Genomic DNA, 15,900 nt, shown 5'->3' with positions numbered 1-15,900 from the left:
CTCAATGGACGTGGGTTAGGGTAGACTCTGGGAGTTGTCAATGGACAGGGAGGCCTGTTGTGCTGCGGTCCATGGGATCACAAAGAGTCAGACACGACAGAGCAACTGAACTGAACTGATAGCATTTAAAATATAAGAAAATGGTAAGAAAAATGCTTGTTATGAAATGTGAGTAGCTGTACACAACATCTATAAATACATAAAAACTGAGAGGAAAATGAAAGTCTTCAAAGAGAACACAGAAGATGATGCCATTTAAGTAATACTCAAAAGATATAAAAACCAAGAAGAATATCACAGATACATATATGTTTATCTATAATGCAAAGAAAGAAATGATAAATCCAAAATTCAAGAGATCTGAATTGAGGAGGGGGGCATCGAAGCTTCAAAGTCATAGGCAACATTCTGTAAATTAGCCTCATCAGTAGCCTCATCAGTAAACGTGGGTATTTGTGTCACTGTAGCCTTTCTAATGTCAAACATTTTATACAAATAATTTTTATAATAAGTCAAGCTATCAGTAACTTCAAATTTGGGTCCTGACTTCTTTTCTTCAGATCAGGCTGACAAGAAGGAATACAGTAATCTCATCACTTGCCACAAGCTCTTCCATCTCTGTTCTCACACATGCAGCGCACGGCACAAAACATTCAGCAATTCCAAAAGTTCTCCTACCAGTTTTGTGTTTTCAAGCCCAGAAATGCAGAAAACCGACATTCCAAACACACTGATTAAATGGAATAATGACACACAGACTGCTTACCTGCTTTCCAGTAAACACACTTACTCATTTAGTCATCTGACTCTTTGCAACCCCATGGACTGCAGCCTGCCAGGCTCCTCTGTCCATGGGATTCTGCAGGCAAGAACAACAATGGAGTGGGTTGCCATGCCCTCCTCCAGGGGATCTTCCCAACCCAGGGATCAAACCCAGGTCTCCCGCATTGCTGGCAGATTCTTTACCAGCTGAGCTACCAACTTATATCTTATGAAAAAATTTCCTAAAGTGATTTTCTCAAAGTTTCAGTTATTAACTTAATCAAATCTAGTTCCAAAATCTTGTTACAAATCTTCTAACCAAATGGTATCTTGTAGAATAGTAACAGTAAACTTCAAAATGTACATGTTAACTGTGAATAAAAGAAACTAATGCCTAAAAATCACAAAACAAAAAGATCAAAGACGACTACTGTTCCTGAGACAGAAATCTTTCTCCTGACAGCCAGAACAAACTGCACAAAGGAAGAGGCATTCTTTAATTTGCTACTTGCAAAGATGAGTACAGACTGAAACGCCTATCACTCATAATAATAGTAGTATCTACTTTTTACATTTTCACGTCCATATATTTGAAAGTGTAGTTGTTGACTCATCTTTTAGTGGACATCCACTAAAACGTTACAAAGGAACTATGTCTTTAAGCTCAAAATTGTCCTTAAGAATATTGAATAATCAATAAAACTTCAAACAGAAGAACTATGTGATCTTCAAATCAACTCTTCATAAAACAAAGCAAATAATTTGGTATTTAAAATACTAGTTTACACATAATTCCCTATCCAGATAGTCAAAGGATAACCATGTTTCATAATCAGGAGGCAGAGTTTCAGAGGTTGATGAATGGCTCTAAAATACTGCATATCAGGGATGGGGTGCCAGAGTGGGGCGGGGGGTTTGCCCCTAATTTTTCCTTGATTTTTGATTTAAGTAAATCTTACTCCAAAACCATCATTAATCAGTTCACTTGCTTACTTTACTTTTCAACTGTATTCCCAAACATTAAAAAATTTAACTCTGATTTTCTCAGTAATACTACAGATCTAATAATAATCTCAAAAGCTTACAAAAAGTTAGAATTCCTCCTCTCTTGAAATTTAATCACATAATATATTAAAAAGAAAATATGAAAAATTGACTTTATTGGCTACCGGCATCATAACTAACTGCAAAGTCCAAAGATGTGATCAGAGAAATAGATTCACAGTCACATGTGCAGCTCAGTTTCTCCTGTCATTGGAGCACTGGGCACAGAAATGTTCCTGAGGAGCTCAGATTCCTTCCACATGAGGCACCATGATTTCAGAAACATTTCCCTAATAATATGGTTTTCTATTCTTTCCAGTCAAAAATACTATTTCATAGGAAACAAATACTTGTGACTTCCTGATAATATATTCTAGAACTGGCCACTCTTGAGGAAATAATTCCACAAACTTTTATTTTTGAAACAAGATTCAAGAATCACAGGAAGTACTAAATCCACTGTAATATGCTTGAATTCACACAGACAGTCCTCTCACAGCTTTTTTCACTAACATGTTCAAATACTCAAAATAAGAAGATGAGGTAATGGCAGAGTCTACTTCTAATTACATTGAAATTCCATGATTATCTCCAGTGTCAGGAGGCTGCCAGATAAACTGAAAATGAGTACAGCTCCTCAGTTGACCCCAACATACCCTCTTCCTACATTTAAACTCCACAAGAACAGGGCCTGGACCTACTCTGCTGTTTATTCAAGCCACACATCTAAGATGGTACTTGGAAAACAGCACGTGCTCATCAACATTTTTTAAATGGAAACATTTAACAGTACAGATTAAACTGGAAACCAGAACTCTTCATATATGACTACACTTGTCAAATAAATATTAAGACATATGAAGTCCCTGGTCTCATGCCCACCACTAATTTACACCCTAGCTGCTGCTGTTGCTAAGTTGCTTCAGTCGTGTCCGACCCTCTCTGACCCCATAGAGGGCAGACCCTCAGGCTCCCCCGTCCCTGGGATTCTCCAGGCAAGAACACTGGAGAGGGTTGCCATTTCCTTCTCCAATGTATGCATGAATGCTAAGTCGCTTCAATCATGTCCAACCCTGTGCGACCCCATGGACAGTAGCCCACCAGGCTTCTCTGTCCACAGGATTCTCCAGGCAAGAGTACTGGAGTGGGTTGCCATTTCCTTCTCCTTACACCCTAGAGAACAGACTAAAATGGTAAAATATGGAAAAATAAAGATAAAGTTGAAAGAACAGAGATTCTTTGCTCACTCTTCATACTCCTTAGTTAAACCTCACTCTCATGTCTCTCAGCAGGTAGGGTCTTTTTATTTTAAAAATTATACTGTCAAGGATTTTTATCTTACTGTAGCCAAAATTAAGAAATATCCAGAATATCAGAATATCAAAAGAATTCTTTTACATATCATTAACCTCCAACCATAGTTTGTCATTCTGGCCCTCTGACACTTTATCTACATTTTATACACACATACATGTACGCATATATATGCATATAGAGAGAAAGCTAGAATATATTTTATATATATATTTACATAGAAATAAGCATTCATTTATTATACAAGTAAGAAATCAAAACTAACCTACCTTAGACTCTTACAGCTTGGAAATTCTATGACTGCTCATTTTATAACAACCCCTATTTAAAATTTTTCAAGACTATGCTGGGCTAAAAAGTCTAAAAATTGGTTTATCAAGGCACCTACTGTAGTATGGCTAGATACAGGGCACCTAGTGAAATCTGGATTTCTGAAAAAAATAACAAATAATTTCTTACTGTAAGTATGTCTAAAATCCAGATTTTGCTAGGCATCCTATATTTCTATTTGCTAAACCTGACAACACTAACCTATGGGCTTCTATAAAGATACCCCTTTCAATAAAAGAAAAAAAAATTATTGGCATTTCTTGCTATGTCAAACAGAAATGAGCCAGTATATATACAATGCCAAAATTCAGTGTGAAACTCAACCACGTTAAATCAATAGTTTCTGATCATGATTAATTCTCTTTTGAAAAATAGCTTAAGTTTTTTTAAAATTCTAAGGGAAAAAAGGCATAATTTTTTAAAAGTCCACAAGCTATATATTTCTCAGTAATAAACACAAAAAGTATATTGAGACTATATTTCCACATGAATATAAATATTATGTATTCAATTGTTACCCTGAGAAGTTGTTGAGGCAGACCAGCTATTTATTCACAGGCACCATGAAGTATAAAAGTGACAAATCATGGCATCTGTTTAATTCAGTACATGCCCTCATGTTCAGATAGACGAATTACCTCACAGGATTACTTGTCAAAGACACGCGGAGGGACTCCAGGTACGTGAAGAGTCTCTCATCTGCAGACCCCATCTTCAGTTCATAGATAAATTCCTGAGGTGAGATCTGTCGATTACTCTTAAGACTTCCCTGAAAAGTAAGTTAAAAAAACTGAATTCATGCTGTGTGATTATTAAAATAGTTACAACTGCATTAACTGCACCTTTCACATTAACAGCAATACACAGTTACTCACAGTATTATTATTTTGAGAGAATGATTTCCTTACTTCTGCCCATAAATCTATAAATTCATAATCTATGGTATCCATGGATTATGTTTTAGGAACATGCAAAATAAAACCAAACCTCAATATAAGAATAATTCCATTAAAATAAATATTCTAAGCAATACAGAAAAAGCTGTAAATCATTAAGCACCCAGTTCGAGGCATTACAGACACAGAGATTATCAATACCTAAGTCTGGAAGGAGAATCCCAAGCAAAAAAAAAAAAAAAAACAGTACTTTTCAGTGCAGTCTAATTCCTCCAGCACTAATTCATTTCTAACTCTGTGCAACACCATGGACTCCTCCCACCAGTCTCCTCCGTCCATGGAACTCTCCAGCAAGAACACTGGAGTGAGTAGCCATTCCCTTCCCAGGGGAATCTTCCTGACCCAGGAATCAAACCTGGATCTTCTGCATTGCAAGCATCTGAGCCACAAGGGAAGCTCCTAATTTCTCTAACACGACACCAAAGGCTCAAAGGAAGAAGAGCCAACTTGGCAGAAAGAAAAGGGAAGAAGCCAAGGGAAAGGTAAAGAAGAGTTAAGGAGGCAAAAACTTAGTCAAGAATACCTTTCAGACAAAAATATAACACATGAGCATACCCCCAAAAAATATACGAAAGCACATACAGTTGAAAATGAGAGGCCAGGTCCTAGAGCAGTAGAGTACCACTCCACAAACAGCTTATCACACTAGCAGCAGTATGAAACACAGATGAGACGAGCTGGTGTTCACTCATTATTCAACACACGTTAATTCCCTAGTAAGTGCCAGTCAATGTCCTAAGTGCTGAAAAAACACCAGTGAACAAGAGACAAAAATCACTACCTGCACAGAACTTTACTCTCCACAGGGAAGGGTAAAGAAAGACAGACAATAACTGAAAAGTAATTAAAATACATCCAACAGTAGATAGTGTTAAGTGCTATAGAGAAAAAAAAAAAGCAATAGGAGGAATAAGCAGCATAGGAAGTGGGGTGAATTTCAAACAGGATGGTCAACGAAGTCTCCCAGAGAAGACTCTGAAGGACTCAAACTTGAACATTAGAATCAAAGTCTGAAAGATGTGCGAGCTTGAACCTTGTAGAAGTCTGGAAAGAGAGCTGTGATGGAGAGGACTGTAGGCCTTACAGGCCACCAAAGAACTTGGACTTCCACTCTGAGATTAGAAGCATCAGAAGTAGAAAGACCTGTTGAACACGTACGTGTATGGTCCAGATGGACCACATGAGAATGTCCATCAAACATATGGACGTCTAAAGATGAGGATGTCCAACTAACAACAAACTTCAGAATTCTATTTAAATTACAGATCATAAATCCAAGGGGAAGGAAAGGATCTATACATGTCCAAAAGTAGATTCGTTGGGATGGTGGGAAATTAGATGTGTTTTTCCCATTTCTTTTTCATTTTTTTGCTACACTGTTACACAAGGAAACATTCCCATAAAGCAAAACAAATTAGCCCTGGGAAACAGGTGATTTTCATAGTCTGCTGCTGCTAGGTCGCTTCAGTCTTGTCCGACTCTGTGCGACCCCACAGTCGGCAGCCCATTGGGCTCCACCATCCCTGGGATTCTCCAGGCAAGAACACTGGAGTGGGTTGCCATTTCCTTCTCCAATGCATGAAAGTGAAGAGTGAAAGTGAAGTCGCTCAGTCGAGTCCAACTCTTAGCGACCCCATGGACTGCAGCCTACCAGGCTCCTCCGTCCATGGGAGTTTCCAGGCAAGAGTACTGGAGTCGGATGCCATTGTCTGGAGCTTGCTGCTGCTGCTGCTGCTAAGTCGCGTCAGTCGTGTCCGACTCTGTGCAACCCCATAGACGGCAGCCCACCAGGCTCCCCCGTCCCTGGGATTCTCCAGGCAAGAACACTGGAGTGGGTTGATTTTCATAGCAGCAAGTCCTAATTTACTAAAGAAAATTTCAGGGCAAAATCTCAAAGAACAAAATGATAAAATAAAAAGGAAAGGAAAAATGAAATGGTGAGAAAACCGAAAATGTCAGATTTTTGAATTAGTGACTATGCTATCTCTCATTAAAAAGAAAATATATTCAACTTGTACCAGTATATCATTTATCCATCTCTTTGCTTTAAATTACAAATCTGCTTCTTGTTCAACACAGAAAATTTGGAAACAGAAAAACTAAGAAAAAGTGTCTAAAAACAACTATTAGTTTGATATTTCTATGTCTTAAGTATTTTTTCTCCTACATTATATATAATATATAAACTTTCATACTTAAACATACATATTTTACTTATAAAAATATATGATATTTTATCAGTTACTAATATTTAAGGAACATATTATTTTCTTTCTGAATACAGACTATTATTAACACACTGTGCTGTGTGCTATGCTTAGTTGCTCAGTTGCATCCGACTCTGTGACCCCATGGACTGTCATCTGCCAGGCTCCTCTGTCCATGGGAATTCTCCAGGCAAGAATACTGGAGTGGATTGCCATGCCTTCTTCCATGATTAACATACTACCACTTACCTAATTTACACCATTATTAATGAGCATTTAGTTTGATTGTATCATAAATTTTTTCAAGTTTCTGATATAGGCTGCCAGGCCAATAATTTTATCCAAATATATATCAATAGAGGTTTGTAGTCATTTCTGAATTTATTATTGAAAAGAATTACAACTTTGGTAGAATCAAAATAAACCAAGACTGAATAGATGAATTGTTTCCTTCAACAATATTTGGGTAAACCCCAGTATTTGAAGAAAATACTTCTAAAATATAAAAATAACAAGCAATAAGTACTTTGGATTAAAAGTGATATAAAGTTATTTTAAAAATAAGTAAAAAGCCACCTGCCCACCTCTTACCCCTATCTCACAAAGACAGCCACTTTAAAGTCCCTGAACAGTTTCTTCTGAGAGCTACTTAATATATGTAAATTATGTGCTTATTCTGATATATTTAAATGTGTAACCTTTCAATATTATGTTGGACTTCTGCTATAAAATATAAAGACTTATAAAAACATTAGAATTTCTACTCTCCCTCCCTCTGGCTACAGTTATAAGTAAATTAAATTGAACCAAATGATGCCAATCTATGAAATGAGAGCTAGCTGAACTCACATTCTATGGGATCCTCACAACAAAGTTCCTAGAGAGATGTGTGCAGGAATCCAAAAACCGTAACAATGCTTTAATTTGCTTTAGAGACACAGAATAGGGCACTCAATGAACAGAATGTCTCCATTCATAAAGTCTTCCAGCTACTATAATTTCCTGTTAGCCAAATCAACATGCTGGCTGCCCCTAAAATTGGGAATATGATAAGGAATGTTGGCTCTCATCATTCTATTCAGGAATATAGCAAGGTCAATAATAACAACAGCACACACACAGATTAGAAAGAAGTAGTAAATCTGTCTATAAGCAAACAAGATGATTATCTACAGGAATTTACCATGGTCACAGAACAAAATTCAACACAGAAAAATAATTCTTATTTCTAAATACTATCAGCAATTGGAAAACAAACTTTTAAATAAACAATTTCTAATAGCATCAAAAAATACAAAATCATTAAGAAAAATTTTAACAGAAGAAGGGAACTATCTGTACATTAAAAACTATAACACTGTGGAGACAAGATGACCTAAATAAATGAAAATGTTATACCATGTTCATGGATCAGATGACTCAATCTCCAGAAATCCATTAAGAAAAACACCTTTTGAAAAATAATCTACAAAGTCAATATAATAAGCATCAACATCCCAGCAAGCTTTTTTGAAGAAATTGAGAAGCAATTTCTAAAATTAATATGGAAATGCAGGGAACCTACAACAGAATAATTTCCAAAAAAATAAAGTTGGGGATTTATTTCATCTGATTTCAAGATTTACTGAAATGCTACAGTAATCAAAGCAGAATTAACAGAACATTAATGGAACAGAACGAAGTATAGAAATATACTTGAATCTATGTAATGAATGATTCTCAACAAAGATCTCAATGTAATTCAATCGGGTATTAACAATCTTTTCAATAATTGGTGCTAGAATAACCGAACATCCATATGAAAGAATGTGAGCCTTAAAAAGCTAAAATTATAAAATGTCTAGAAGAAAACATAGTGAAAACCTTCACTGTCTTGGGGAAAGCAAAGATTCCTTAGCATACAAAAGGCACTAACTATAAAACTGGATTTCATCAAAATGTAAATCTTCCACTTCTCAAAAGACTCTTTTGTTAACACAGTTTCATTAAAATTAAAGATAAGCCACAGATTGAGAAAACACTGCAATACGTGTCAAGAACTATGCAGAGTCTAATATGCTACTCTATATACAAGCTAAATTAGCCTGTTACTGCTTCATGAGTACTGAGAGAAAACTTAAGACCTATTGTTGCTGCTGCTAAGTCACTTTAGTCGTGTCCAACTCTGTGTGGCCCCACAGACAGCAGCCCACCAGCCTCTGCCGTCCCTGGGATTCTCCAGGCAAGAACACTGGAGTGGGTTGCCACTTCCTTCTCCAGTGCATGAAAGTCAAAGGTGAAAGTGAAGTTGGTCAGTCGTGTACAAGTCTTAGCGACCCCATGGACTGCAGCCTACCAGGCCCCTCCATCCATGGGATTTTCCAGGCAAGAGTACTGGAGTGGGGTGCCATTGCCTTCTCCATAAGACTCCTGAGTTAGAGACAAAAGGACTCTATTACACATGTTGGTTCCCCAACCCAAACAAAAGTCCCAAACGGATGATGTAGAGATTCCTGATGATGGATGTCTACACATGCAAGGGATATCACAAGAGAAGAACCCTGAGCTTAGGGTAATCACCACTTTTATAGTGAACAGTAATAAGCCCATTAATTATCCACAGAGATAAAACTTCATCTCTAAGGTTGTGAAAGTGAAAGTTGCTCAGGCCGACTCTTTGAGACCCCATGGATTATACAGTTCATGGAATTCTCCAGGCCAGAATACTGAAGTGGGTAGACTTTCCCTTCCCCAGGGGATCTTCCCAACCCAGAGATCACACCCAGGTCTCCCACAATGCAGGTGGATTCTTTACCAGATGAACCACAGGGGAAGTCCTCTCTAAGATGATCTCTAAGGTTGATTCACTGTAAACACAATCCTGAAAAATGATCTGGATAAACAATCCTCAAGCCTTGCATTGCTGGCATAACCAGAAAGAATATACAGGAATATCTAGGGTCCACAGGAGACTTCATCTCCTAATATAAATATATCTCATAAAAGATTTCTATTCAGACCATTTAATAAATTCCTACAACTCAATAGTAATAAGAAAAACAGTCCAATTAAAGACATGAATAAAAGACTTCACAAGAGAAGATATATGAATAGACAATAAGCACAGGAAATGGTATTCAGGATCATTTGTAATCAGGGAATTGCAAAATAAAACCAGAAACAAAATAATCCTACAGCCATCCTAGAACGGTGAGGGTGTGAAGCACCTGGAATCCTTCCACACAACTAGTGGGGACATGAAATGGCACCAGCACTTTACAAAACAGGGCTTTCTTTTAAAGTTAAATACATACTGACTCAGCAAGTGGACGTTGAGGTGTTAAGCAGGAGAAAATTTGCTATGACATTCAGAACAGCTTTATTCATAAAAGCCAAAGACTGGGAACAATGCAAATATTCATCAGCAAGGTGTTGTACAGCCACACAGTGGAGTGTGCGCATGCATGCCCAGTCGTGCCGGACTCTGCGGCCCCATGGACTGTATCCCACCTGGGTCCTCTGTGCATGGGTTCTCCAGGCAAGAATACTGGAGTGGGTTGCTATGCCCTCCTCCAGGGAATCTTCTTGACTCCGGGACTGAACCCCCATCTCCTGCGTCTCCTGCACTGAGGCAGATTTTCTACCCACAGAGCCACCTGGGAAGCCCATACACTGGAACACTATAAAACAGTAAAAAAAAATAAAAGTTCACTACATAATGCAACAAGATAGATGAATCCAAAAGCTATGCTGAGTTAAAGAAGTCAAACAAACAAAAAACAGAGCATAGTGTATGGTTCCGTTTATAGGAAGGACCAAGAGCAACCTGTCAGTGTTTCCTCTGGGGCCGCTGTGACTGAAGGCAAGAAAGCAGAGCTGTTCACCATCGCCAGTGCACATGGGTAGAGAACGAGGGCTCACAGACAGCGTCTGAGGCGCAGCAGTAACAGGCTTTTCCAACAGACGCTGGGCAAGAGAGAATAAACTTCCTGGCAAAAGAGAATTCTCTATTTGAAAAGAGAATTCTCTATTTGAACCACATCCGGTCTGCCCAGTCGGAACCCTGCGCTGCCCGACGGCCTCCACGCTGCATCAGGCACTCCCTGCCTCAGTGTGCTCACCTCGACACCACACTGCGCGCCCTGCAAGGGCTCCCCGGGCATCAGTCGGACCTCGCCGAAACCACCCTATCAGGACCGGGCTTCTCTAAGCCACGCAAACCGAGTCCTTGCCTCTATCTATGGATTTCTTTTTCAAAACACTCACCACTCTGTACTAAACTAACTTTAGGGGCTTCCAACTGCCCCCAGGCACCAAGGCGCCAGTCACCAGCCAGCAAGAGACGACCCTGAGCTCCCCGGGGCGGGTGCGTCCGACGCCAGCCGAGCCCGGCAGGTCACCCTCCGCTGACACGCCAATCAGCACACTGCGTGACACTGCACGCAGCACACCACCAGGTGCCACAGGGTTTCAGTGGGTGTCACTCCTGCCTTTCTCTGCACAAGCCTTCCTCGACCAGAAGATGCCCCAGGCACAAAAAGAACCAGCGGTCTTGGCGTGGGAAGAGTGGAGACTGAATTCCTTACGATTCGTCATCTATTTTCTTAGACTATTCCCTCCTTTCTTTCAAAAACACTGTAGAGACTTCTAGACAGGGGGTTGCAAAGATGAAGAGCCAAGTGGAGTGTGTTGTGGGCGAGAGAAAAACCGCCTGAGAGCCGCGATTTCCATTTTTCAAGCGTGAGTCCAGAGACTGTAGCCCTCCACAAAGCTCACTCAGAAGCCCTGGAGAGCCCCAGAGCAGAATCTGGTCGTCCTGACTCTGCCACGCTGCAACTCCACTCTGGCCGAGCTGTGAGCCCAGTGACGCAGAAAGGCATCTATCTGCGTAGAAGCCCTCATGAGATTTCAGAGGAGAACATGCCTGAGGTTGGAAATCTATCTCAGAATGCCACTGTATCAGATCAGAATAAACGTTTTACCAAACCTATTTTACCAAGAAGGAAACAGCAGCCCACTGCAGTATTCCTGCCTGGAGAATCCCACGGACAGAGGAGCCTGGTGGGCTGCAGTCCAAGGGGTTGCAAAGACTCGGACACGACTGCAACTAGGACACACACACAAGCCCGTTCACCCTAACTCTGTGGAACGGCTGCTCTCCCTTTTGTAGATCCCGTCCCTGCCCTCTGCTGTGCTCTGTCCTGTCCCTGCACGACGCAGCTTCCCAGGCTTCCAGAGCATCTGCCTTCAGGTGTGGGTTTGGCCAACGGGAGTCAAAGGCAGGTGACTGGAGGTAGGAGGGAGGGAAAAGCCGGGTGCTTTCTCTTTCCCTGTCCTGTGTGAGCTCTGGCATGTCTCCAGAAGCACACAGGCTCCCCTGCGGCCCCAGCTCCTACAGGATAAGCTGCATGGTTCCAGCTCCCAGAGGATGTTGCTCCCCCTGGCTCCATTAATGTCACCTCCTCCATCTGTCCCTCCAGATTAGGAGTGTGGGCAGCTCCTTGTTTCTGCTAACCTCTAGGTTGTCTCACTGTCCTCTCTTGGATTTCCCAGTCCTTTCATCACCCCTGTCACGGTGTTACCAATGCCCAGCATTAAATTCTGTGCTTTACATACTTAGGTTCTTCTTTGCCTGGCTGGACCCCGAGTGATATACCAGTATTATATATAATACAGTATTATACTGAAAGGATGTTGTTGAATTATGACGCCGGGATTCTTGGCCCCCGGAGGAGAAGAATTCAATCCGGGGCCAGAGACGAGGCTTGATCGCTCAGAGCTTTTGTGTAACAAAGTTTTATTAAAGTATAAAGGAGATAGAGAAAGCTTCTGACACAGGCATCAGAAGGGGGCAGAAAGAGTACCCCCCCTGCTAGTCTTTAGCTGGATGTTATATAGTTATCAGCAGTCTGTTAATGAAAGAAAGGAATGTCTCAAAACTTAGAATGGCACCAGGCCCATCACCATAGGATGTATTTTGGGATAATCTTGGCTCCAAATGGTTCATCTTGGGCCATAAAAGGATTAATTTGACTCTTGAAGAAGGGCAGAGCACCATACAAATAGTGTTATTTACACAGATTAGAGGAACAATATCGCAGTATAACATACTGGTTTATCAAGTAGGTTCTGAGCCAAAAGGCAGAACCGACTTGAAGACAGAGTTTGGGGTAAATGCATAATATAACAGCATAGCCTAAGATAAACATTTCCATAAGAAAAAGGCATTGGTTAACTTCAGGTGATACCAGGTATCATTATGACAATACAGAATTTTAAGAGAAACCTCCTTTTAGATTTGTATAGAGAAGGAAAAAATATCGCTAGTTTGTTTCCTCCTGCCACTTAAGAGAGAGAAAAATATCTGACACTTGCAGGCTATTTCCTCCATTTGGAGACCCCTGGCCTTCCTGCCTATTACCCTCTCAATACCAGGCAGTTTGTAGACATTATTTCTTACCTCTTAAGTCTTGTGGTAGACTGTATTGTTTCCATTTTAAAGAGCAGGAAGTTGAGCCTTAAGTCTAAGGTAATATAGCATGGATCCTATTTCATCAAATCTAGCATGAGCACTTTCCCCTATATTTTAATATCTTTGAAGCAAAGGTGCTTTTTTTTTCTAATGGACATCAATGTGAAGTTTTAGGACTATCAAGAAAGTGTAAGATGGCCCTTCTGATACTCAGAAGTGTTGATACCAGCAGAATATAAACCATTGCTAGTTTTTTTTTTTTTTTTTTTTTTTGAAGGAGAAGAGACAGACCCAAAATGGAGTCTTTGCCCCCAGAACAGCAAACCGAGACTTGATTGCAGTTTCAATCTTTCCAGGGATGCGACCTATAAACAGGCAAATCTGAAATTTCCTGATAAGCACTAGAGAGGCAATCTGCACAGAAGACCCCTTTCTGTCCCCTTTCCCCTGAAAAGAAGAGATGACTGGGACTGAAAAAGTTCTTTCTTTTGCTGAAAACTTCCCTACACATCACTCCTTCCTTCTGTAACACCTTCCATTTTGTACAATTTCTCGGAGTGCTTTTCTATTTATTAGATGGGATGCTGAATCAGTGAATAAAGCCAAATAAATCTTTTTAAAAACTACCTTAACTACTACTACTTAAACGATATACTGAGTAGCTACTATGTATCAGACATTGTTTGTATCATGTGGATAGAGTGGTGAAATAAAAGTCAACAGTGACTCCTAGACATTAGGCATGAGCCAAAATGTACTGCTACCTACCTAAATGAGGAAGACAGAAGAAAAAGAATCAGTAATAGAGGAAGCAGCTATTTAAGAATCATGAAAGTGAAAAGAGAAAGTGAAATCGCTCAGTCGTGACCGACTCTATGCGACCCCATGGACTGTAACCTACCAGGCTCCACGGTCCATGGGATTTTCCAGGCAAGAATACTGGAGTGGGCTGCCATTTCCTTCTCCAGAGGATCTTCCCAAGCCAGGGATCGCACCCGGGTCTCCTGCGTTGCAGACAGACGCTTTACCGTCTGAGCCACTAGGGAAGTCCCATTTAAGAATCATAGGTCTGAGCAAATGACATTTTTTTCTGTCTAAGAAAATAAAAGCTAGGGACTCCCCTGGTGGTCCAGTGCTTGAGAGTCTACCTTGCAACTCAGGGGACGCAGATTCAATCCCTGGTCAGGGAACTAAGATTCCACGTGCCACAGAGCAACGAAGCCTGTATGCCTCAACTAGAGAAACCTAACGGCGCAACAAAAATCCAAAGTGCCACAGCTGAGATTCAGTGCAGCCAAATAAACAAATAAATATTTTTTTTAAAGAAAAAGAAAAGAAAATCTGAGAAGAGAGCAAAATGAAGAAAGGAAAGGAGCACGGGCATTCTGGGAGAAGGGTCTTTTAAGCAAACAGAAGAGCAAATATAAAGCACTAAGGCAGGAAGGAACTTGGCATATCCGAAGGACAGCAAGGAAACTCATCTGAATCCCAGACATGGTGGCAAAGAGTTATACAAAGAGCTATAGATGACAGGGACAGATAAAATAGGCACAGGATTGACAAACCACAGCCCACAGCCAAATGTTTTCATATTTCAATGAAGAATGGTTTTCACATTTCTAAAAGCTTGCAATACAGAAGAGGAAGAGGAAGATCAGACAGAAGAAGAAGAGCAGCAGCAGAAGCAACTGAGACCATACATAATACACAAGCCTGAACTGTCTCAGATCTGGCCCTTTAAGAAAGATTCCTGGTCCCAGACAGTTGTATAAACCGTGGTGGAGACTTTAGGTTTTATTCTGAATAGACGGAAAAACATTTGAGAGGATCAAGAATAGAAATTGCGAGACATAATAAACATTTTTAGAAGATTATTCTAGCTACTGTGTGGCAACACAGAGGCAAAACATGTAACAAGGAAATGAATTAGAATCTGTCTTTTACATCCTCTGGCAAGAGTTGAAAACAGCCTAGTATACAGTGCCAGTTATAGAAGGCATAGATTTGCTCAGTATGAAGGAAGATCAGATTAGAATTACAGACAGGCTGAATGGGAGGGGTGAGGTGTGAAAGAATGAAAACACAAAGATGATGAGAAAGCTATAGGTGTCAACAACTAAGTGAATGGTGTCACCACCTACTGATTACTATGACCTTGATAAGAGCAGGTTCAGTGGTGGACTCGAGATAAGCCAGATCAGAAGTTCAAGGGAGAAAGCAAGAAGAATGGGCAACTTTTCTGAGAAGATTCTGTAAACGAGAGCAAAGAACCAGGAAAAGTAGCTATAAAGGAACCCCTGTGGCATGATATCGGGGATGAGGGGAAAACCAGATCCCGTCTGCATACTGATGGGAATAACCCAAGAAGACAGGAAGAAACTGGTAGATGCAAAGGATAGGTACAGATACAGGAAGACAAAAAAGTAAACAATAACAACCAAAAATCCTTAAGAAGGTTTTTCGAGATGTGACCTACCTACAAGGGGAAGGATTGACCTTACGCAGTAGCAAGGAAACTGCACTCTAAAAAGAGCAAAAGCAGAGCCACGGGGAACAAATTCAGGTAGATTGTCAGATCTGGTGATTAGGAAGTAAGGCATGGCAGTTCTATTCTGATTACATCGACGGTCTCAGTGACAGAAGCAGCAAAACAATCAGCTAAAAGTCAGGGTGCAGAGCTGCAGGTATGAGAGAAGATAAGAGACCATTTTCAGGAAGCACAACAGGACACTGACAAGGGCCATATGGTAGAATACCTGTTAAAGGCTCACTCTGTCATCTGTGGTCATTCAGAAAATACCAGCCAGTTGTGGGGACATGCTTCCTTCCAGACGCA

The 15,900-nt window shown here is 40.4% G+C and overlaps 1 protein-coding gene across 4 annotated transcripts in view; it reads right to left on the bottom strand.

Moving 5' to 3' along the window:
* The window catches only part of DIAPH3 (diaphanous related formin 3), a 563,626-nt gene that overhangs the window by 428,061 nt on the left and 119,665 nt on the right, over positions 1–15,900 (bottom strand). For all 4 annotated transcript variants that reach the window (XM_068984294.1, XM_068984295.1, XM_068984296.1 and 1 more), the window contains one exon: positions 4,089–4,219. In XM_068984294.1, coding sequence (XP_068840395.1) covers positions 4,089–4,219 — 131 coding nt within the window. The remainder of the gene's footprint in view (positions 1–4,088; positions 4,220–15,900) is intronic.

The sequence above is a fragment of the Capricornis sumatraensis genome, chromosome 12 (genome assembly GCF_032405125.1).
Source record: "Capricornis sumatraensis isolate serow.1 chromosome 12, serow.2, whole genome shotgun sequence".
Lineage (NCBI taxonomy): Eukaryota > Metazoa > Chordata > Mammalia > Artiodactyla > Bovidae > Capricornis > Capricornis sumatraensis.
This window is presented reverse-complemented; position numbering and strand designations above follow the sequence as displayed.